Source organism: Pristis pectinata, chromosome 32 (assembly GCF_009764475.1).
Source record: "Pristis pectinata isolate sPriPec2 chromosome 32, sPriPec2.1.pri, whole genome shotgun sequence".
NCBI classification, from domain to species: domain Eukaryota; kingdom Metazoa; phylum Chordata; class Chondrichthyes; order Rhinopristiformes; family Pristidae; genus Pristis; species Pristis pectinata.
The window spans coordinates 3,746,277-3,770,331 of record NC_067436.1 but is presented as its reverse complement, the minus strand read 5'-3'; the positions used below and the strand labels follow the sequence as shown (position 1 = coordinate 3,770,331).

At 37.6% G+C, this 24,055-nt stretch overlaps 1 protein-coding gene across 19 annotated transcripts in view; it reads left to right on the top strand.

Annotated features, from left to right (window-relative positions):
- herc1 (HECT and RLD domain containing E3 ubiquitin protein ligase family member 1) overlaps positions 1–24,055 on the top strand; it is a 278,704-nt gene that overhangs the window by 26,777 nt on the left and 227,872 nt on the right. For all 19 annotated transcript variants that reach the window (XM_052042323.1, XM_052042328.1, XM_052042322.1 and 16 more), the window contains exons 2-6: positions 1,109–2,064; positions 7,520–7,615; positions 7,897–8,091; positions 11,412–11,723; positions 11,969–12,065. In XM_052042323.1, coding sequence (XP_051898283.1) covers positions 1,135–2,064; positions 7,520–7,615; positions 7,897–8,091; positions 11,412–11,723; positions 11,969–12,065 — 1,630 coding nt within the window. In that variant the 5' untranslated portion in view covers positions 1,109–1,134. The remainder of the gene's footprint in view (positions 1–1,108; positions 2,065–7,519; positions 7,616–7,896; positions 8,092–11,411; positions 11,724–11,968; positions 12,066–24,055) is intronic.

Sequence of the window (24,055 nt, the reverse complement as noted above, 5' to 3'; positions counted from 1 at the left end):
GTTTATTCTGTCAACACTGCCAAAGGTGCAGCCTTTATCTACATTTTAAACCTAAGCTCACTGGCATTTCTACTTACGGCTTTCTGATGGATTTGGTGTATAATCAAAAGTAAATGTATAGTATAAAATTTTTAATGGGACTGTTAGAGGGATTGAGGGGAACTTTGTAATATTTCACTTTAGCACGATAAATCCCATCAAACGTGAATCTGCTGCATCTTATCTACTTAATTGGAGTGAAACAATGGATCAGTAGAGAAGGGCTTCTCAAACTCTTATCATGCAGGGAGGAGTATTTGACCTTCCTATACCAGACTTTTTTTTGTAAGTTTGTTGTTTTTTTCCTATTCACTAGATCGCATCCCCGGCATAGCAAACTGCAATGGATTCCCAAGCTCTTGAAGTATGATCCATTGCCAAGGTTACCTTGGTCAATCATCATCATTTTACACTGAGTGACAGAATAAAAGTGTAGAAGCACAGAACACTTCCAAAATTTGGCAATGTTTCGCAGATGCAAGCTTATTGATCCATTGTTTGTTGCTCCAGAGGAAATAGTTTAGTAGCAGTTTAGAAGAACATCATTTTTGGAAACATATTGGCAAAATGGCACAAAAAAATTGTATTTGGTATGGAAGGCTGAGAATTAGAAGTAGGAATCCAAATACCACCATAATGGCAAAGCATGAATGTCTCTCCACATACAATGCTGATGTTAACCATTAATAGGTAGATCAAAGTCTTTATTTTGTACTTTTTTGAATGAAGATGCATAGACTGCTCAAAGATTTGGATTGACTGATCTGATAATACCTACACAATTTATAACCCACTGCTATTTTCCACTCTGCTTCTCTATTCATTTGTGTTTTGTTTCACCAACTTCCATTGACAGAGCATGCATGATGTGTTTATAAGCTGATACAGTATGAATAGAAAAGATTATGACAGATGTCAATATTCAAAAAGCTACTTGTACTACTTCAATATATCTGTGTCTTGAAATGATCTGTGTGGATGGCATGTAAAGCAAAGCTTTTCAATTACCAGCCAATGAAGTGCCTCGTAAATGAGACTTATTTTAATGGTTTTAATTTTTCTTTTTTAGGTCTAATGGCAATAAAGTGATCAATCATGGCTCTAATGATCCCAACAGTCAAGCTAAAATGGCTGGAGCATCTCAACAGTTCCTGGATCACAGAAGACAGCGAGTCTATTGCCACAAGAGAAGGTGTTTCTATTTTGTATGATAAGCTAATTAGCAGTAAGGAAGTGGTACCATTACCACAGCAAGTGCTCTGCCTTAAGGGACCCCAGTTACCAGATTTTGAACGCGAGTCCCTCTCTAGTGATGAACAAGAACATTATCTGGATGCTCTCCTTAGTAGCCAGCTGGCTCTGGCAAAGATGGTTTGCTCAGATTCTCCATTTGCAGCAGCCCTTCGGAAACGATTACTGGTGTTGCAGCGTGTTTTTTATGCTCTTTCCAACAAATACCATGACAAAGGTAAAGTCAAACAGCAGCAACATTCACCTGAAAGCAGTTCTGGATCAATAGATATCCATTCTGTCAGTGAACGTCCAAGATCCAGTACAGATGCTCTAATTGAGATGGGGGTTCGGACTGGATTGAGTTTATTGTTTGCACTATTACGACAGAGCTGGATGGTGCCTTCTACAGTGCCAGGACTGAACCTCTGCAATGATGTTATCCATACAGCAATAGATGTGATTAGCTCATTACCACCATTATCTTTAGCAAATGAAAGCAAAATTCCTGCTATGGGACTGGACTGCTTATCTCAAGTAACAACATTCCTAAAGGGAGTCACGATGCCGAACTCAGGAGCTGATATTTTGGGGCGAAGACTAGCATCAGAACTGCTGCTTGGACTTGCAGCCCAGCGGGGTTCTCTGCGATACTTCTTAGAGTGGATAGAAATGGCTTTGGCTGCATCTGCTGTAGTTAGCACCATGGAAAAAACAAAACTGTCTGTGACTCGGGAAGGAATGATCAGCTATGATTGTTTCATGAATATTCTCATGCAGATGAGGCGTTCTTTGGTACGTATCAAATCTAATTTCACTTGAGAAAATTGTGTGTTAAACAGGCTTTTGTTTGCTTGGCTTGGAAGAATGCATTGCTTTGAATATTTTAAATCCTAAAAGATTTGTTTTGCTGTACAATTCATGGACCATTTAGATTAAACATACAAGAATGATAAGGCTCCTGTTAATGTTTAATAAAATCTGCATGTTCATAAATCCAGCTGTGGGGTGAACTGTAGTCTATGGTAATATGAAGAAACGATAAGATGACTTAAGCATTAAACTACAAGTAGAGGCCATCTGGTACAGCAAGCCCAGCCCAATTGGGTGTGGTTCAACCTTGTATAACATTGCCTCCACCACTACCCTGCCTTTGCCCCTGCTGTCACCACCTCCACACCCTTCCCCACCAAATCAGAATCAATCTCCCAGGAAAGGCAAAATAAATGTTTTCTTTTAAAAGGACACCTTATTAAAGCAATTGAGAGAGTGGCTGGATGAATATGAATTGTGGCAGGCAGCATTCAGGAAAATAGTAAATGATTTTTATGAACAGATATATTAGATAGTAGTGAAGTTGGTTTATTCTGGAGGATGATTGAATGGCAAAGATGCTGAGTGATTTGTTTTGGTTCTCAGAAGCTTCTGGTTGTGAAAGTTAAAAATGATGAACAAATAGAGTATATGTGTAATTGTCCATCAGGGCATGAACGTTGCTTTTTTTTAAAAAAGAAAGCATATTATCTAAGCAGTGAGACATTGCAGACGTTTGAAATGCAGGGGGATCTGGGTATCCTCGTGGACACTTTGTAAAAGTTTAGTATGCAGGTTCCATGAGCAATTAGAAAAGTTATAAGAATGTTTATTGTTAGAAGAATAGAATACAAAATTAAGAAGCTTATGCTTCAATTATATAGTGCATGGTGAGGCCACACCTGGACTATGGTTTTTGGTGTTTTCCCTATTTAAGGAAGAATGTAATTGCATTGGAAGCAGTTCAGAGAAGGTTTATTAGACTAATAACTGGAATAAGCAGGTTGCCTTATGAGGAAAGATTGGGCAGGCTAATCTTGTAGCACTGGAATTCAGGAAAGTGAGAACAGGCTTGATCGAAGCCTATAAGATCCTAAGGGTTTTGAATGGGTGGACACGGAGAAGGTATTTTCTTTTGTGAGAACATCTAGAATCGGGCATCTGTTTTTAAAAAAACATAAGAGGCTTCCCATTTAAGACAGAAATGAGACAAAAGTCTTTTCTGTGGGTCACGAGACTTCGTAAAAACTGCTTCCACCTCCCTTTGAATACTTTTTAAACAGAGGTAGATGTTGATAAACAAGGGTGGGGTGAAAGGTTATCATATGTAGAGGGAAATGAAGAGTTGGGGTTTACAATGGGATCGGCCACAATTTCATTAAACGGAAGTGCAAGCTTGAAGGACTAGTTACTGCTGCTCTTATTTTGTATATTCTACATGTTATAAAAGGCGGAGAGAGCTGATTGCTTTAACTGAGGAAGTAGTACTGAAAGCAGTAGGTGGAACCTTGTCAAAATAAAGTGACTTGCACTCTGAAATGTGATGGGAAATCAGACTGAAGATACCAGAGGGTCTGACCATTTTACTTAAGACCTCACTGATTGATGTGGTGCAGTGGTTGGTAAGTTACACAACAATAATACAAGATAAATTATTTTCTCTCTATTAATTTTTATCTGCTTCACAAGCATCTTCTAACATTTTGTTAAAGAAGAATGATTTTAAAATATCAAAAGGATTATGGCCAATGTTTTTCAGAAAGAGAGAATGTGAACATTCTCTGGAGATCAGCCCACTGAATCCATTCCGACCTCCTTGCATTAATAATGCACTAATGCCATTTTATTTTCTCCACATTTTCTTCAATTCCCCCTCCCCACCTCAGATTCTACTACTAACCTACATATCAGAGGCAGTTTACGGTGGCCAATTAACCTACCAATCCATGCATCTGTGGGATGTGAGGGGAGAAATGCTCACGTGGTCGTAAGGTGAAGGTGCAGTTTCCACACAGACGGCACTGGTAGTTATGATTGAACCCAGGTTGCTGGAGCTGTGAGGCAGCAGCTCCACTAGCTGTGACACTGTGCCATCTCATTGCTGCATCTGTGGATTTTGCCACAACTTAAGAGAACCATATCAATTTTTTCAGATGGAAAAAAAAATAATTGGGGAATAGTTATCTGTAGAAGATGGTGTCACATTACAGTTTATAGAATGGTACAGCACAGGCTACCATTTGGTCCATTGAAGCTGTGATGACTCTTTTGAAGAGCAATCCATTTAGTCCCACTTACCTGCTCTTTTCCCTATCCCATCTCTGATATTTAGCCAGATCCACAAATGAATATATATCTCCATTAAGCAACACAATTCAAATCCTAATCATTTATTGAGTAAAAATATTTTTTTCATGCAGCTGGTTACCTTAAATCTTAATGTTATTGACATTTCACCCACTTGTAACAACAAATCTTACTTTGGAAATCCATCACGATTTTAAAGACCTCTGAGTCTTCTCGGCCTTCACTTCACTCAGAATAACTTCAGCTTCTCCAGTTTATCTCTTAACAATTATCCCTCATCTCCTGAATAATTCTAGCAAATATCGTCTGTACACTCCAAAGCTTCATTTCCTTTCTGAAAGTTTAAAAGATTAGGCTGATAAATCTCATAATAAATTTGCTGTGCTGAGTTGTACTTTGTTGAATTTTAGAGAAGTAATGGAACACTGAGGAGCAGAGGAATTTGAACATTTGGGTACATGTTTTAGGAGGGGATAGGTTGCTAAGCATCAGTAGAGACAGTTGTGGAAACTGACGTGGCACTCAGGATTAGGTGTATTAGAGTACAAAATCAAAAGGATAAAGCTGGATAAGTGAATATTCAGATAATCAGAATATTTTACCAGAGTTATTTCAAAATGAAAGTTGAAGTAATTCGAGAGTGCAGAGGAGATCATTTGAGGTTTTACCAGGATAAGGGACTTCTCCTTTGATAGAAGATTGAATAGATCATGTTGAGATGTTTAAAATTCATGAAGGTTATTTCAGTTAATATGAATGTAAGAAATAGAAGCAGCCATTTGGATTATTTCCATAAGTTTGTGGCTGATATTTTGCCGTTAGCACCACATTCGTACATTAAGCCCATATCCCTTGTTTCCCTTAACATTCAAAAATCAATCAGTCTGTATCTTCAATAAATAAACTCAGCAACTTCACTGCCTTCTTAGGTAGAGATTTCTAAGGATATGCTATCTTTTTAGTGAAGAAATTTCTTCTCATCTCAGTCCTGAATGGCCAAACCCTAATTTTGAGACCTCACTTCCAGACAACCCAGGAGGGGAAACATCATCCCTGCATTTGCCCTGGTAATCCTAGTAACAGTTTGAAAAATACAAATGAGATTATCACATTCTCTCATATACAGTGGCATGCAAAAGTTTGGGCACCCCTGGTCAAAATTTCTGTTACTGTGAATAGTTAAGTGAGTAAAAGATGAACTGATCTCCAAAAGTCATAAAGATGATACATTCTTTTCAACATTTTAAGCAAGATTAGTGTATTATTTTTGTTTTGTACAATTTTAGAGTGGGGGGGGGAAGGAAAAGAGCACCATGCAAAAGTTTGGGCACCCCAAGAGATTTGAGCTCTCAAATAACTTTTACCAAGGCCTCAGACCTTCATTAGCGTGTTAGGGCTGTGGCTTGTTCACAGTCATCGTTGGGAAAGGCCAGGTGATGCAAATGTCAAAGCTTTATAAATACCCTGACTCCTCAAACCTTGTCCCAACAATCAGCAGCCATGAGCTCCTCTAAGCAGCTGCCTAGCACTCTGAAAATTAAAATAAATGATGCCCACAAAGCAGGAGAAGGCTATAAGAAGATAGCAAAGTGTTTTCAGGTAGCCGTTTCCTCAGTTCATAATGTAATTAAGAAATGGTAGTTAACAGGAACGGTGGAGGTCGTTGAGGTCTGGAAGACCAAGAAAACTTTTCGAGAGAACTGCTTGTAGGATTGCTAGAAAGGCAAATCAAAACCCCCGTTTGACTGCAAGAGACCTTCAGTAAGATTTAGCAGACTCTGGAGTGGTGGTGCACTGTTCCACTGTGCAGTGACACCTGCACAAATATGACCTTCATGGAAGAGTCATCAGAAGAAAACCTTTCCTGCGTCCTCACCACAAAATTCATCGTCAGAAGTTTGCAAAGGAACATCTAAACGAGCCTGATACATTTTGGAAACAAGTCCTGTGGACTGATGAAGTTAAAATAGAACATTTTGGCCGCAATGAGCAAAGGTATGTTTGGAGAAAAAAATATGCAGAATTTCATGAAAAGAACACCTCTCCAACTGTTAAGCACGGGGGTGGATCGATCATGCTTTGGGCTTGTGTTGCAGCCAGTGGCATGGGGAACATTTCAGTGGTAGAAGGAAGAATGAATTCAGTTAAATACTAGCCAATTCTGGAAGCAAACATCACACTATCTGCTTAAAAAAAAGCTGAAGATGAAAAGAGGATTGTTTCTACAACAGGATAACGATCCTCAACACACCTCAAAATCCACAATGGACTACCTCAAGAGGCACAAGCTGAAGGTTTTGCCATGGCCCTCACAGTCCCCCGATCTAAACAATTGAAAATCTGTGGATAGACCTCAAAAGAGCAGTGCATGCAAGACGGCCCAAGAATCTCACAGAACTAGAAGCCTTTTGCAAGGAAGAATGGGTGAAAATCCCCCAAACAAGAATTGAAAGACTCTTAGCTGGCTACAGAAAGCATTTACAAGCTGTGATACTTGTCAAAGGGGGTGTTACTAAGTACTGACCATGCAGGGTGTCCAAACATTTGCTTCGGGCCCTCTTCCTTTTTTGTTATTTTGAAACTGTAAAAGATGGAAATAAAAAAGTAATCTTGCTTAAAATATTAAAGAAATGTGTCATCTTTAACTTTATGCCTTTTGGAAATCAGGTCATCTTTTACTCACTTAGCTATTCACAGTAACAGAAATTTTGACCAGGGTGCCCAAACTTTTGCATGCCACTGTTGTATTTACAACAGATGTCAGAACATTATTTTTGTAGTGGTTGCCCTCTTTACATTTTTTTTATTTCCATTGCTCTGCATCAGTATTTATTGAGGCAGTGTTGTTTCATCTTTTTAGTTTAACACCACAAACCAATATAATTGGGCATTGTTTCTCTTGGTTTAGAGAAGGAGGAGGAATTTTTAGAAATGTTGAAATTGCCTATTTTTTCACCTTTGCCACCATCTTTCCTGCTTTGGGTTTATTCTGAATCTCTTTCCCATACAACCACAGCAACTACATTGAGTCCCTTGCCCTACTTGTACTACATATTTTCAGGCATCAGCAATGTTGACTCTTGTTTGACAAAGTTTTTTTAATCAGTTGTCTAAACTTTTATATTCATAGGGTTCAGCAGCTGATAGGAGTCAGTGGCGAGAACCTACTAGGACTCCTGATGGTTTGTGCTCATTATATGAAGCAGCTTTGTGCCTCTTTGAAGAGGTATGTATGAAAGTTCTCATGTACATTTTATTGGTTTAATTATTTCATCTGAGAGTTAGTTTTTAAGAAGAAAAGTGTGTTTTATGCTTCAAAATAATACGTGTATCTTTGCAAGTATACGCTATCTCCACTGATTACTTTTGAAGTATAGAAACTATTACATTAGCAAACTAAATTGAAAATGTATAAGCTGAATGATCCTATCAATGAGGTTGCTTGTTTTTGATAATTTTGAACTCTAAAGCTTGAAGTTGATTTGTTTTCTTTGCCTTTGGATTTAGGTTTGTCGAATGGCTTCAGACTACTCCAGGACATGTGCAAGCCCTGATAGCTTGCAGAGTGGCGATACTCCAATGGTGTCTGAAACATGTGAAGTATATGTCTGGGGTAGCAACAGCAGTCATCAGCTTGTTGAAGGAACACAGGAAAAAATTCTGCAGCCAAAACTAGCTTTAAGTTTTGCTGATGCACAAACTGTAAGTAGAATATTTACATCTCTTATTCTTTCAGAAATAACATAATTCCTCTATTATTCTAAAATATATGTCAAGTTGCCAAGCATTTCCAGAAGTTAGCTAGATGTATCTATTGGAGACATGAGATGTATCAACTGTTTATTAACCGTCCTGTAAATATTTTGGTGGTTAGACTATTGATGAGGAAGGAAAAGGATTCATTTACATGAAGAAGTGTTTGAGAATATTGTATAATGTTTCTGTACAAAGTTTAGAATATTTAATCTCAATTACTTAATTCAAAATATTTCCTGATTATGTTGTCATTGCATGTAATAGTGAAATTGTTGGGAAGTGATTTATCTCCTTCTTTGGTAAAATTCCATCTTCAGCATCTTTCTCCATTATAGTAACACTCTTACAATCTAGCATTCTTGGGATTTTGGTGCCGGACTGGAAGATTTTCTGGACTGTTGGATGATTACTCCTATTGATATCCCAACACAATTTTAATTCACTTTTTTTTAGGTTGTGTCACAGTAGTGTAATAAATTTTCCAGTGAACCCAGTAAGTTGAAAGGGAATGCGGGGACTAGCGCCCTGGTGTCTTGAAAGGGAATGCGGGAAATGGCAGCCCCAGAAAGTTTGAAGGGAGCGCAAGAAAAGGGACCTTGGTGAGTTTACTGGGAATATGGAAAATAGAGTTCTGCCAGACCACCGGGATTTCCAAATAGATTATCAAAGTTTTTTACTGTAATAATAAAACAAACTCTTATTGACCTTGAATAACCACAGCTACCTTCCTTTGTGTGAGATGTGTCCCCTTGATCCCCTTTGGCTTCATTTTTACCAGGGCTTCTTGATGATGACTTGGTCACATGCTGCCTTAAAGTCAACTCTCCTCACCACTGGAATTCATCTCTTTATTCCATGTTTGGTGAAAGCCTGTGATAAGGTCTGGAGCTATCAGTGAGCGGGTTATTGGTGAATGAGTGCCACTTGTTGACACTGTCATTGACACCCTACATAAATTTGCTGATGATTGAGAATAGATTTACTGGGTAGTAATCAGCCAGATTGGAGTTTTCCTTTTTTCTTTGTCAATAGGGCATAACTGGGTGGGTTTTCGAATTGTAGGGTCAATGCAGTATTGTAATTGTAATGCAGTATTGTAATTGTACTGCAGCAGCTTGACTGGAGGCATGGTGAGTTCTGGAGTGCAGCTCTTTCATACTACAGCCCAGATGTTGTCTGCTTCCATAGCCTTTGCTATGTGCAGTCCTCTCAGCTATTTGAAAATCAATAAACCAGAAAACAATGGAAAAGCAGATCAAGCAACCTTCATGGAAAGAGAAACTGAGTTAATATTTCAGGTCAGAAACCCTTTGGCTGTTGATATAAGTTGGAGAAAATTGAAGATTGGCTTCTGTGACAGGGAATCTTGGAAGGAAGCTGCAGTGGCTTACCATTTAGCACTTCTGGCTGAACAAGGTTACAAATGTGGCTTAACACCTTCAGATTGCCACTTCATTTTTTGGTATGCCTGGTGATGCTCCTGTTTCGTTCTACCACAGTGTTGATGCTTCTAGCTTGAGGGATATGCCTAGTAATTAAGTTAGCAATTGTGGTGGTGTAGGTTTCTTCTGTTGATAGTCTTCAAGACCTAATGGGTGCCCAGTCTTGAATTGTCCATATATCCCATTTAGCGTTATTGTAGTGCCAAGTGTCCTTGATGTATAGACAGACTTTGGGGCTAGCAGTGTTGTTCACATCTTTAAAATGAGGAGGGGAATTCGAAGCTATTTACCTTAACATTGTTGATGGTCAATGACAATTTCTTAAAGGACTGTATTATTAGGAATTAGAAAAACTTAAATTAATCAAGGATATTCTGTATTGATTTGTGTCTGACTGAATTTTATGAGGAGGTAACAATGAGGATTGTACATTTAATATAGTCAACATGTAATATTGCAAAATCTTTTGACAAGGACCCACATGGCAGACTGTTTACCAAAATAAAAGTCTACGGATCCAAGGGATATTAACAAGTTTGATGCGAAATTGGTTTAGTAACATGAAGAGTAATGGTTGAAGGCTGTTTCCACTGTTCTTAAGGGTCAGTGCTTGGTCTCATGCTTTTTGTGTTATTTACCAATGATACAGATTTAAATGTAGGTTGTATTATTTTACTGATGTTACAAAATTTGGCTCTGTGGTTCATGGTCAAAAAGAGACTGCAGAGTCCAGGAAGGTGTAATTGGATTCGACATTTGGACATAAAATTGTTAAATTGAGTTCAGGTAGAAGTATCAGGTGATACGTTTGGGGAGAGTAGATAAAGCAGGATAATACACAGTAGGATACTGAAAAGTATCGAGGAACACAGACTTTGAATTGCATGAGTAATACCTGAAGCTAGTAGGATGGGGAAATAAGTAGGATGGGTTAAGATATATGAGAAAGCTTTCTTTCTTGGCAAAGATGTAGAATAAAAGAGAAGCAATGATATGCTTGAACTCCCATCAAGTTCGGCACAGCTGAAATACTGTGTATATTTCTGGTCGCTCATGACGGGAATAATGTTGTTGCATTAGAGTACTAGAAGATTTGAGGATGTGTCCAAGGCTGGAGAATTTCAGCCATGAGGAAATAATTGTAGGGCAAGGTTATTGCAAAATAGGGAAGCTAAAGAGAGATTGAATTGACATAAAATTAAGGATTTAAACAGTTGATAGAATCATCCGTTTCTTTTGAGTGGTCTATATCATGAAGAGTAGACTTTATAGTAATTAATAAAATAATTTTTCATCAAGATTGTTGCAAATCGGGAACATAATGTCTTAAAGGGTGGTGGAAGCAGAAATCTTCACCAATTTAACAAGTATTTGGATATGTATATGAAAGGTCATAATTTGCATAGCTGTTCATTAAAACATGGAAAAAGGAATTAGCTGGATTGCTCTTTATCTGCAGCATAAATGTAATGGAATGAATGGATTCCTTCTGTGCTCTAATTTCTTATGATTCTATGAAAACCATTTAATATGTGAGCAATATTAAATTTTGGGTTTTAGAAAGGCCAGAATCTTTGTTTAAATTGCAGGTATGTTACCATACAGTTTAGCTTGCCCTTTATTTTCCCAGATGTCTATGGGAATAATTTGGTGCCTAATGAATATGGTTGTTTAAAATAACATGTTTCCTTACTATTTGGTCATGCCTTATTGTCTGCAACCATTTATCAAAAAAAAATGATTTCTAGGTGCTGTATCTTTTTAAATCTCAAGTGCATATTGTGATTTTAGTTAATTGTCATGGGCTTTTTCTTTCTCACGTAGATTGAAGCTGGACAGTATTGCACATTTGTCATTGCGTCTGATGGATCAGTAAGGGCATGTGGCAAAGGCAGTTATGGAAGGCTTGGTCTTGGTGATTCAAATAATCAATCAACCCTGAAAAAATTAACTTTTGAACCACATCGAGCTATCAAAAAAATCTCCTCATCAAAAGGTTCTGATGGTCATACTCTGGCATTTACCACAGAGGGAGAAGTCTTCAGCTGGGGTGACGGTGACTATGGAAAACTTGGGCATGGTAACAGTTCAACACAGAAATACCCCAAACTAATTCAAGGACCTCTGCAAGGGAAGGTAAGTAGTAGTGACTAGATTTCGTAAGAATTTAATCTTGTCTGATTACTGATAAAATTTGTGTGCCATTGTTTTTATTTCCAAGAGGAAGAACTGACTAGTAAATTGTTCCCCAGAACTTCTATAATGGTTAAAATTGGAGAATGTGATAAATCCCATCTCTTCTAAATCAAAATGAAATGTTTCTATTGCTTTGTGGCTACTTGAGTTGATGTTGAGTTTCTCCATGTCCTTTATTTTAAAAGGCCGTTGTATGTGTCTCTGCTGGCTATAGACACAGTGCAGCTGTTACAGAAGATGGCGAATTGTATACTTGGGGTGAAGGGGACTTTGGACGATTAGGTAAGATTGATTAGGTTTAAATTTGCTTGACTATAGGTGGATTGGTACAGAAATTGGCAATGCTGACAGTAAACTTCATGACAGAGTCTTTAGTTGAACAAAAAAAATTAGTTTGGGTTTTTCCTGAATATAACAATATAAACCATAAGAATTAACCAACTGCATTCCTTTTAACTAAGAGATTTGCCACCAAAAGAGGTGAGGTTAAGGGATTTAGTGGGTAGCATTCTGGCTGTCTATTGGCTAGTTTTCGGTCCTTTGTGAGTGGGGGTTGGGCTGTTTTTAGTTTAGTTTTTTCTTCTTCTGAACTGATAAACTACATATGCCTGAATTGTCGTCATATCCAGCTCCTCTTTGAACTCTTCCTCTTCCTGTTAATGAGTCTGCTGTGCAGTAAGGTTAACCCTTTACACACACCATATGTTTTCAGTCTATTAAAATGGATAATATGATTAATTTTGTTTCATGGAATACAAACGGTTTAAATAATCCAATTAAGCGGAAGAAGATCTTTAAAGGTTTTCATAGACTGAACGCTCAGATTATTTTTGCTCAGAAGACTCCTATTAGGAGAGAGGATAATCAGCGCTTTTTTAGATTTTGGAGGGGTCAACAGTTTCATTCTAATTCACAAGCAAAGGTGAAGGGACTCTCTATTTTTTATAGACTCCTTGATTCTTGATTTCATTTGTTCATCATGAAACAATCTCTGACCCGAATGGTAGATTTTTATTAATTACTGGCTTACTTCATAACAAAAAAAGTTGTTATTGTTAATGTTTATGCACCTAATGTTGATCATCCTGAGTTCTTTAAACATTTATTTGCATCTTTTCCTGATTTAAATGAATATACGTTGATTATGGGTGGAGATTTGAATTGTTGTTTAAACCCTTCGATGGGTAGATTTGTGTCAAATCAAGTACTTCCAAATAAATCCGCTGTCTTTATTAATTTTTAGTTGATTCTGGGAATTTTAGAAGTTTGGAGATTTCTACACCCATATGATAAAGAGTTTTCATTCTTTTCTCATGTCTATGATAACTAATCTAGAATTGATTACTTTTTTTATTGATTCTCGATTAGTTCCATTTGTTATTGACTGTAAGTATGATGCAATTGCCATTTCTGATCATGCGCCATTGAAACTATCAATTAAATTAGTGGACGTACCCTCTGGTGCCAGACAATGGCAACTCAATCCTTCTTTACTTCTGGATTTAGACTTTGTTCATTTTATTAAAGAGCAGATTTCCTTTTTCTTCTCAACTAATTCTATGGAAGAAATTTCCAGTGGGATATTATGAGATACCTTTAAAGCTTATATCTGTGGTCAAATTATTTCATACTCTGCTGATTGAAAAAACAAACTAATAATGAATTATGTATATTGGTTGATAAGATTAAAGAAATTGATTTAAAAAAATATTCTGCTCCTAATTTGGAGCTCTATAAAAAGAGAACTGAACTTCAATTACAACACAGTTTATTATTAACATTTCCAATTGAAAATAAATTACTCAAAACTAGGAGTCAGTTTTTATATACATGGTGATAAATCTGGTAAATTGTTGGCCAACCAACTGAAAGCTGCTTCGACTAAACATCAGATTATTAAAGTCTGTAAGCGAGACGGTAATTACACGGTGGACCATGATGAAATTAACAGAACTTTTCAAGAACTTTATACTTCTTTATATCAATCAGAATTTCCTGAGGATTCTACATCAATGCATGAATTTTTAAGGAATTTGAAGATTCTGAAATTATCACTTAATGAACATTTAATATTAGATGCATCCATTTTGGAGGAAGAAATAAAGAAAGCAATTGCTTCAATGAATTCGGGTAAAACACCTGGTCCCGATGGGTATACAGTTAAATGTTTTAAATCCTTTTCTGATCTTCTCTCTCCCTGGTTAGGTAAAATTTTTAAAGATGCCCTATCAGCAGGTAAATTACCACAATCCTTTTATGAAGCAACTATCTCTTTAATTCTTAAAAAGGATAAAGATCCTACTGAATGTGCATCTTACAGACCTATTTCTTTATTGAATGTGGACAAAAATTTTTCCAAAATATTGGCTTCTAGACTGGAAAAGGTACTTCCGCAAATTATTTCTGATGACCAGACAGGATTTATTAAGAATCGCTATTTGCATTTTAATATTAGGAGGTTAATGAATATTGTATATACCCCTTCATCTACAATTCCAGAATGTGTTATCTCGCTAGATGCCGAGAAGGCGTTTGATAGAGTCGAATGGGAATATTTATTCAACACGCTTGAGAAATTTAATTTTAGCCCAAATCTTATATCTGCGATTTAAATTGATATATCATACACCTTTGGCTTCAATACTTACTAATACTCAGAGATCCCCCTTTGTCAGGCTTTTTCGAGGCACTAGACAGGGCTGCCCTTTAAGTCCTTTTATTATTTGATATTGCCTTGGAACCCTTGGCAATTGCCTTTCGGGACTCTTCTAACATATTTGGTATCACTCGTGGAAAGGGGGCCCATAAGATATCACTATATACAGATGACCTGTTACTCTATATTTCTAACCCTGAGAAATCTATCCCTGCAGCATTATCACTGCTTGCTCAGTTTAGTATTTTCTCTGGTTATAGATTAAATCTTAATAAGAGTGAGCTTTTCTCATTAAATAAGCAAGTCCCAACTTATAGGCAATTGCCATTTAGATTAGTTACTTATTATTTTACGTATTTAGCTGTTAAAATTACCAAGAAGCACAAGGACTTATTCAAAGTTAACTTTTTACCCTTAATTGATCATGTTAAACAATTGTTTACTATATGGTCCCCATTGTCTCTATCATTGATTGGTCGAATTAATGCGGTTAAGATGAATACTTTACCAAAATTTTTGTATTTATTTCAGGCAGTTCCAACCTTCATCTCAAAATCCTTTTTCAATACTATTGATTCTAAAATTCTTTCATATATATGGCAGAATAAAAACCCAAGGTTAAGTAAGAAATATTTACAAAAATTAAAAAAGGATGGTGGTATGGCTTTGCCTAACTTTAGATTTTACTATTGGGCAATTAATATTAGATATTTAATTTTTTGGACACAAGATTTAGATGTAATTCAATGTCCCCGATGGGTGTATCTTGAGTACGAGTCTGTGCAAGGATTTTCATTAGCTTCTATTTTAGGAGCCTCACTCCCTTTTGCACTTACTAAATTGAGTAAACAAATGATTAACCCAATAGTTAAACATACAATACGAATATGGTTTCAATTTCGTAAATTTTTTGGATTGAATAAATTCATTTTATCAAGTCTATCCATCCAATCCAATTTTTTCTTTCAACCATCCAGAATTGATTTAGCTTTTTCTTTATGGAAAATGAAGGGAATAACATGCTTTCGTGATCTATTCATTGATAACTGTTTTTTGTCTTTTGAACAGTTGTCTAATAAATACAATTTGCCTAGATCACATTTTTTTGATATTTACAGATTAGAAATTTTTTAAAAGTTATTTTACCTACTTTTCTAATACCACATCAAATTGAATCACGGAAAAAAATTTTAGGTTTTAATCCTTATCAGAAGGGGCTTGATAGCAATAATTTATGATCTGATTATGAAAATAAGTCTAGAGACACTTGATAAAATTAAGACTGAATGGAAAGAGAACTCCAGATACTTTTACCTATAGAGAATGGAAGGAAATTCTCCAATAGTTAATACATCTTCAATTGTGTGCTGGACACTCCTTGATACAGTTTAAGTGGTTCACATGACTCATATGGTCTAAGGACAAGTTAGCCTGTTTTTATCACCATGTAAATCCTATATGTGACAGATGTAATTCGGACGTGGCTTCCCTGACACACGTTTTGGTCCTGCCCTCTTTTGGAAAAATATTGGAAAGACATTTTTAATATTATTTCAATTGTATTGAATATTGATTTACGACCTAATCCTATTACTGCAATTTTTGGGTTACCAATGATGGATTCTGGCCACTTATCCGCTTCTGCTTGTCGTATAATTGCTTTTGTTACATTAATGGCTAAGAGATCCATTTTATTTAAATGGAAAGATCCTATCCCTCCTACCACAGTTCAATAGTTTTCTCAAACTATAACATGTTTAAACTTAGAAAAAATTGGGAGTGGTACTGTTGATCCTTCGCTTAAATTTGAGGAAGTCTGGAGTACATTTATTCAGTATTTCCATATGGTATAACCAGACTTTTTTCAAATCCCCTTCAATAACCTTTGAATATAGAGGAGCGGATCTAACGACATAATAATGTTTTTTTTAACCGAAGAAATATCAGTGCAGTTTTTTTTTTGATGTTTTTGGCTTACTTTTGTTTATTGTTATATTTTTAATTTGGGGGTTCTCTTTTCGTATAATTAAATTTCTTTTCAAATTCTTTTGTGTCATCCTCATTTAGGATGAGAGATTGGGACAAGAGATTGGGAGGTTCAGATTATATATTTTACTCTCTGTGAGTGTATATATTAACATTTATTGTTATCCCGATCTCTTCGCACCGTGTATAATCACTAATGTTATGTATATTAATTTGAAATTAATTTGAAACTTAATAAAAAAGATTGAAAAAGAAAGAATTAACCAACTGATCTGTAACACAATTGAGGTGGGAAATGCTATATGTGGTATAACTTGAATATTTTAAGTGCTCGTGCCTAATCTCAACCCAGTAATTCAATGAAAGATTGCATCACGTAAAATAACTGGCTGGGCACCCTTGTTAATAACAATAGAGAATAACAGGTGTGTTAGCATCGCACTCATTGGCCGCTGTATCTGTGCACAGTGGAGTTTGGTGAGTAAGTGGTGACTTGAATGTAAATGTTATTTGTTTATTTAATTTTACAATTGGACTTTTTTAACCTTGTAGTTTTGTATTTGCAGTATAAAGTAAGTCATAACAAGTGGTAAGCAAGTTACCTGCCAGTCTCCCAGTTAATTAGGTAACCTACTGGCACTGGTTAATTGAAGTTACTGTCAGCCAACTTGGAACTTGTGGAAACTTGGAAATATAAATCTGTGGGTCCTGCCAAAGAATAGTGTGTATGTCCACTGAATGCAGCATCTAGAGAGTGTGGAATTTGATGAGTAAGGGACTTTGAGGCAGGGGCAAAGGTCAACTTTAATCTTATGGTGTTTTCTTTAATATAAAATTACTGCATACATTTAACTAAAATTATATTAGTTTCCAGACAAAATTATTAACAAATCTATATCTGCTTAGTAATTAAGACAGGCATGGTAGGACAGATAATGTGTTGGAACTGTAGCATGTCCATGACACCCATATCTGCGGTAAATGCCTGCAATTTTAGCTTGGAGTGATGAACTGGAGTATGAGATTTGTGTGCTCCCATGCATCTGGGCAGGAGGAGTTACCTGAGCACTCAGTTCCAAGAGGCAGTTGCACTCCTTAGATTGAAGTTGGTTTGGGCTGTGATTAATTGGAATTTCCAACATGCTTTCCAACTCCTGTGTCACTGTATTGATGTGAACTTTGCATCAATTCTACTGCCTTAATTGATGTAAGATATCATTACTACCACAAATTAAGGTGCTCTGTCAAAATGTGATCAGTGTTGATGTGGTGTTCCTGACTTAATCGAGACCCACTTGGTGTCTCAGGCATTCTATTTGTGTTTCCATGTTGCATTTGAGTGCTTTATTTAATACAATAAAATATCCCAAGGGGGTTAACAGAAGTGTAAATTAGACAAAATTGACATCTAGCTGTATTAGAAGGAGTGACCCAAAGTTTAGTGAAAGGAGTGGGCTTAAAGCAGAGAATTATAGGAGATTCTTGTCTGCTTATTCTTTTTAGATTTCAGTGATAGTGGAAGACTGTCATCCTAAAATGATTATTCTAAAAGCAAGTTAAAGTGATAAAGAAAGTAAGTCTTTATTGCTTTGCACGGTTCAACCAGTTTATTTTCAAATGGGGATTTGGGAAGGAAATGTTCAGCTGACCTCCCACTCCCACATCCCAAGCTGCCTGAGCTTGCCAGTCACCTGCCCTTAAAGCACACACTTTCTTGCAGCAAGTCCTGGGTGAAGTCTTCCATTGGGAGTCCAGTTCCAGGCTGATCAGGCAGGCCCAGCATAGTACAGGGCACACAGGCTCACTAGCTGTAAATGCTGACATTTGTGTTGAAGTTTGTAATTATCACAAATATCTTTTAAAAAAAACTTGTATTTTTGGAAAAAAAAGCTCCAAAAGTTTTATTTTACTGATGTTTTACTTTAACAATTTAATATGTAGTAATTTAATCATGTTGGTACCTGAATCCTTAATGTCACAGTGAATGTGGTTTAACCTTCACTAATGTGTTGAACATTGTTGACTAAGTTAGTGAGCTTGACACAGTGGCACGGCAGGTAATTCTGCTGCCTCACTCCAGAGACCTGGATTTTATCTTGAACCCCAGTGGAGTTTGCACATTCTCAGTGTGATCATGTGGGTTTCCTCCCACAACTCCATATATGCTGGTTGGTAGGTTAATTGGCCACTGTAGTGTAGGTGGGTAGCTGGAGAATCTGGGTGAAGGAGTGAAGTTGATAAGCATATGAGAGAGAATAGGTTGCAGGGAAATGTGGGGGGAATGGGATTGACGTGGTTGCTGTGGGAGTGGGCATAGACTAAATGGGCAAATGGCCTTCTTCCATGTCATAAGAAAATATGGAGGGAGAGAAAATTGAGTTCTGTATCCTAAGGTTTTGAAAGAGGTGGCTATTGGAGATAGTCGATGGAATGGTTGAGATCTACCAAAATTCCACAGGTTCCCAGAGTTTAGCATGTGACAAATATGCACTTCCACTACTTGAGAGGGAGAGAAAATGGGAAACAACAAACTAGTTAGCCTGACAAAATCAGCAGGTAAAATGCTGAAATCTATTGTTAAGAAAGTGATAATAGGGAACTTGAATAATAAAATTAATAGCATTAAGTAAGGTCAACATAGATTCGTGAAAGAAGAACCATGCATAATAAACTTACTCTTTTGAAGTTGTAATCAGCAAAATAGATGAGGGCAAACCAGTAGATGTAGTGTATTTGGACTTTAAGAAGCACTTTGATAAGGGGCCATGGAGGAAGTTATAATTTGAGCAGTGTGATTGGGAATAATGTAGTGGCATGAACTGTAGATCAGTTAATGGATGGAAAACAGTGAAGAAAAATAACAGGTCATTCTGGGATGGAGTGTCCTGATGAGACGACATCTAGAACCAGGTCTGGTCTCCCTGTCTAAGATTTACTTGCAATGAAGGGAATGCAGAAAAAATGTTTACCATATTGACTCTTGAGATGGAGAAGGGGGGAAGCAGGAGGATGTAGTTCTGTCCTAAACTCAAAGTATAGGTCCAGTCTGGATTAAGCAGACTGGGATATATTCTCTCGAGTTTAGGACAGTGAGAGAAAATGTCATTGAAACTGATAGTTTTTTTAAGTGGTTTGACAGGGTAGATGCAAGGATGTTTTCTTCCCTGGTCAGCTATTCAGGACGGCAGTCAGAAGAAATTTCTTTACCCAAAGGGGAGTGTATCTTTGGAATGGACTACTCAAAGAGAATTATAGAGGTCCAGGCATTGAACTCTTGGACATAAATTCTTGGATTTTTCGACGTTAAGGGAATTGAGGGATATGAGATTAGTGCAAGAAAGTGGTTTAGAGAAAAGATCAGCCATGATCTTATTAAATGACAGAGCAGGTGGAAGGCACTGCATGACCTACTGATATCTTGTCTGCTAAAGATATCCAGAACGATTTATTGCAGTACATCCTAGGTTATTGCTAAAGGATATAAGGGTTGGGGTAGTGAATGGTAGTTAAATTTCTTTTTAGTCCTCTTTGAATATACACATGACGCTAGAGTGCTGGAAACTAATTAATACACCCCTGTTCAAAATGGTCAAATGGATAAACTTGATAAAAACTAAGTTTGTTTAATGCCACTGGTGTTAATGCTACAAGAGATTGTACTTGACAAGCAGATTGGTTAATAAGAGATGGGCAGCATAGATTGTTAAAAGACAAAGCTTGTCAGACTGAGATAAAAGATATCTGAGAATATTTTCTGCTGCCTTGCACTTTGGCAGTTAGTCCTTCCTAGGTCTAGTCATGCCTCGCCCAAAATTTCTCTTGTGATCCTACTGTGCCAGTGCATGGACCTGTGCCAGTACAAAAAGTAGGTGCAGACCTAGTAATAAGATCTTTATTAGTCACATGTACATCGAAACACACAGTGAAATGCATCTTTTGCATAGAGAGTTCTGGGGGCAGCCTACAAGTGTCGCCACGCTTCCGGCGCCAACATAGCACGCCCACAACTTCCTAACCTGTACGTCTTTGGAATGTGGGAGGAAACTGGAGCACCCAGAGGAAACCCACGCAGACACTGGGAGAATGTACAAACTCCTGAGAGACAATGGCTGGAATTGAACCCAGGTCACTGGCACTGTAAAGCGTTGCGCTAACCGATACACTACCATGCCACATTTTGTTCTTTCTAGTTCTGTGTATTAGAGGCATATGATTTGAAGATTGTTGGAGCAGTAGCCTATAGTTAAATGCTCACATACTGGAGGGTCTGCAGATCCCCGGTGTATATCAAGAAGCAGTCAGGTAGTAATATACCTTGAGCAAATTGATTTCTAGTAGATGAATAGTATCATATTTCTTTTTATTAATTTTTTGTACATTCTTAACAATTATATTCAGGCCTGACTGCCTTGCTATTACCACACATATGAAGGTCTTAAATTACACTGGCGCTAACACTTGACATCATTGGTATTTGTTCAACAGTAGCATTGTACCTAATGTTTCTGTAATAAATTGAGTGATTATATTGCTGTTTGCTACTTCAGAATAATGACTTTTTATTGCTCTAGCAGAAGATGTGCATGAATGTCGTGCTGATTATGCCAATTAGCCTCTCTAGACCATCACCATTTATTGTTTCATATTGTTGAACTTCTTTTTAAAAGGCAGACTGCCAACTTCTTTGTTTTCAGCAATGGCTTAGGGAGGGAGATGAGCATAACTGTGCTTTCATCTTCCAGCTGTTCCAGGCATCATTTGAATATGTAAGATTTTCTGTGAGCAATGTTTACCAAAGCAACTTTAGAGCATTCGTTTAGGTACTGGAATGTTGGCTGTATCTAATCTGTACTCCTTTGATAGTTTCTTTACCTAAATAGTTTGAAATAGTTTTGTACCTTTTTTAAATTCATTCAAGAAATGTGGGCTTCATAGGCTGAGCCAGCATTTAACTGCCCATCCCTAATTGCCTTTGAGAAGGTGTTGGTGAGCTGCCTCCTTGAATAACTGCAGTTTTTGAGGTGTGTGTATACCCACAATGCAGTTTGGAAGAGAGTTCCAGGATTTTGACCCAGCAACAGTGAAGGAGAGATTATATATTTCCAAATCAGCATGGTGTGTGGCTTGGAGGACAACTTCCAGGTGGTGGTGGTGTTCCCTGTGCTTTTGCTACCCTTGTCCTTGTAGCTGGTAGAAATCATGGGATTGGAAGATGCTGCCTCAGTGAGTTGCTGCAGTGCATCTGATAGATGTTACAAACTGCTGCTACTGTGCTGTAGGATGAGTAAATAGTTGTGGGTGGGGTGCCTATCAAAGCAGGCTGTTATGTCCTTTGTGATGTTGAATTTGAGTGTTGCTGAAGTTGCACTCATCCAGGCAAGTGGAGAGTATGCCATCATACTCCTGACTCAAGCCTTGTATACGGGGAGTTAAGAGGTGAGTTACTTGGTGCAGGATTCCTAGCCTCTGACCTGCTCTTTCAGCCACACCGTGTACATAATTATTCCAGTTCAGCTTCTGGTAATGTGGCAAGCTATTTTTATAATTTAAAAATACGGAGGCTCTGAGTTACACAAGCAATTCCTCATCAATCCTATTACAAGTCACTATCCCTTTCAGTTGTCCATGTGAATGGATTTTGGTCCAGCTTACTTCTGAAGAATTTTCCAATTTCAGGTAATCCTTGCTTTACTGTGTTTTCCCTCTTTCCCTCCCCCCCCTTCTAATCCATCTCCAGTCCCATTTGTGTCCCCTTTCCCCTACTGCCCACAGATTTTATGCACCAAATCCCTCCCTACCTCCCTTTTTCTCCCCGCCACCCCCCCCCCCCCCCAAATTTGGTTCCATCTACCCTCCTCTCCCCTGATGGTTCCATTATCACCTTCCTTACTTATCAGATTACAGCACTAATAGTCTTTTGTCGCACATCACCCTCCCCTCTCCCTATCTAGCTCCATCAACAATTTTTTTGGTCTGCCTCCACCTATCATCCATCTGCCTCTGTCTCCCAACTCCACCTCTTCCTTTCCTCTACCTGGATTCAAGTTCCTGTCATCCTCCACCCACCCCTCCTTGGCTCACCACTCCCCTGCTGGCCCATCTTTCAACTCCCTCTCTCTTCCCTCTCCACTGTCAGTCCTGATGCAGGGGTTTTGACCCAACATTGACAATTCCTATCTCTCTCCCCCACCCCCATAGATGTTGCTTGACCTACTGAGTTACTCCAGCAATATTGTCTGCTGTTCCAGTTCAAGCATCTGCAGTCTTGTATCTCAACTTCTCAAGTTGTCACTGAGCTGCTTTGAGAATCTGAATTGCAGTTGCCCTCCATCCTAAAACCAGAGCATCAGCACTATTTCTCTTAACTTTTCATTTGCAACCTTTGCCTTTGGAGTCACCTTCATTCTTGTATGCATGAAATAATTGATTCACCTCTCCTCTCCTTGCATATTCATTGGTAAAGCATGTAGCTTGATGTCTTCAGTTAGAAGTGAAGGACCACTGATCCTACACTTCTCTCAAAAACATGAAGGGCAGTTGGTCCCAGGGAAGGTAATTTCCAAAAACTATTGTATACGATTGCCCAGATACAGTAGTTTTTACCTTATTCTTGTGAACATTGCTAAGTGGTTTTAAATCACCTAGGCACAATAGTCTGATTCAGTTAAACCCCATAGTACATTTTTTGTTAGGTGCTACAGGATTGAATTGAAATGGGGTAAATTTAGAAACCAACAAAGGATGACTAGATTAAAAGAAAATAGATTGAGTAAACAAGCAATATCAAATGAAAATTAAGATTTTATCAGGTACATAAGAAGTAGTGGTAGAAGGAAGTAGTTAAACATTGCACTCTGGAAAAGAGGCTGGGGGATTAATAATGTGAAGTGAAGAAGTTGCAGAGTCTTTGAGCAAATATTGTATTTTGTCATTGTGGTTGAAGACACTAAAGACATCCTAATAATATTAGATAATAGAGGGCAGATGACAATGAGGAACTTAAAATAATCATCATCAGAGCAAAAAATATTGTAACTTAATAGAACTAAAGGCTGATGAGTTATAGAATTGTACAACACAGATAAAAGCCCTCCAGCCTGACTCATCCATGTTGACTGAGATGCCTATCTATGCTAATCCCATTTTCCTGCATTTGGCCCACACCCCTCTTTTCCTTTCCCGTCCAAATGCTTTTTAAACATGATTGTACCTGCCTCCACCACCACCTTTGGTAGCTTGTTCCATTTATGCAACTTACCCCTCAGATCTCCTTTAAATAGTTCCCCTCTCACCTTAAGCTCTAGTTTTAGACTGCCCTATCCTTAGGAAAAAAACTATCTAACCCTATCTGTGCTTCTCATAATTTGATAAATCTCTCTAAGGTCACCCCTCAGCCTCCTATGCTCCAGTGAGAACAATCCCAGCCTTTCAAATCTCTCCTTGTAATTAAAGCCCTCCCATTCCAGGCAACATCCTGGTGAATCTCTTTTGCACTCTTTCTAGCACTATCCTGTCTTTTCTATAGAGTGCTATTCCAAGTATTTGGAATAATGAATTACATGAATTTTCATGTGTTGACACTTGAATACATGGATAGAAAAGGTTTAGAGAGGTTTGGGCAAACACAGAC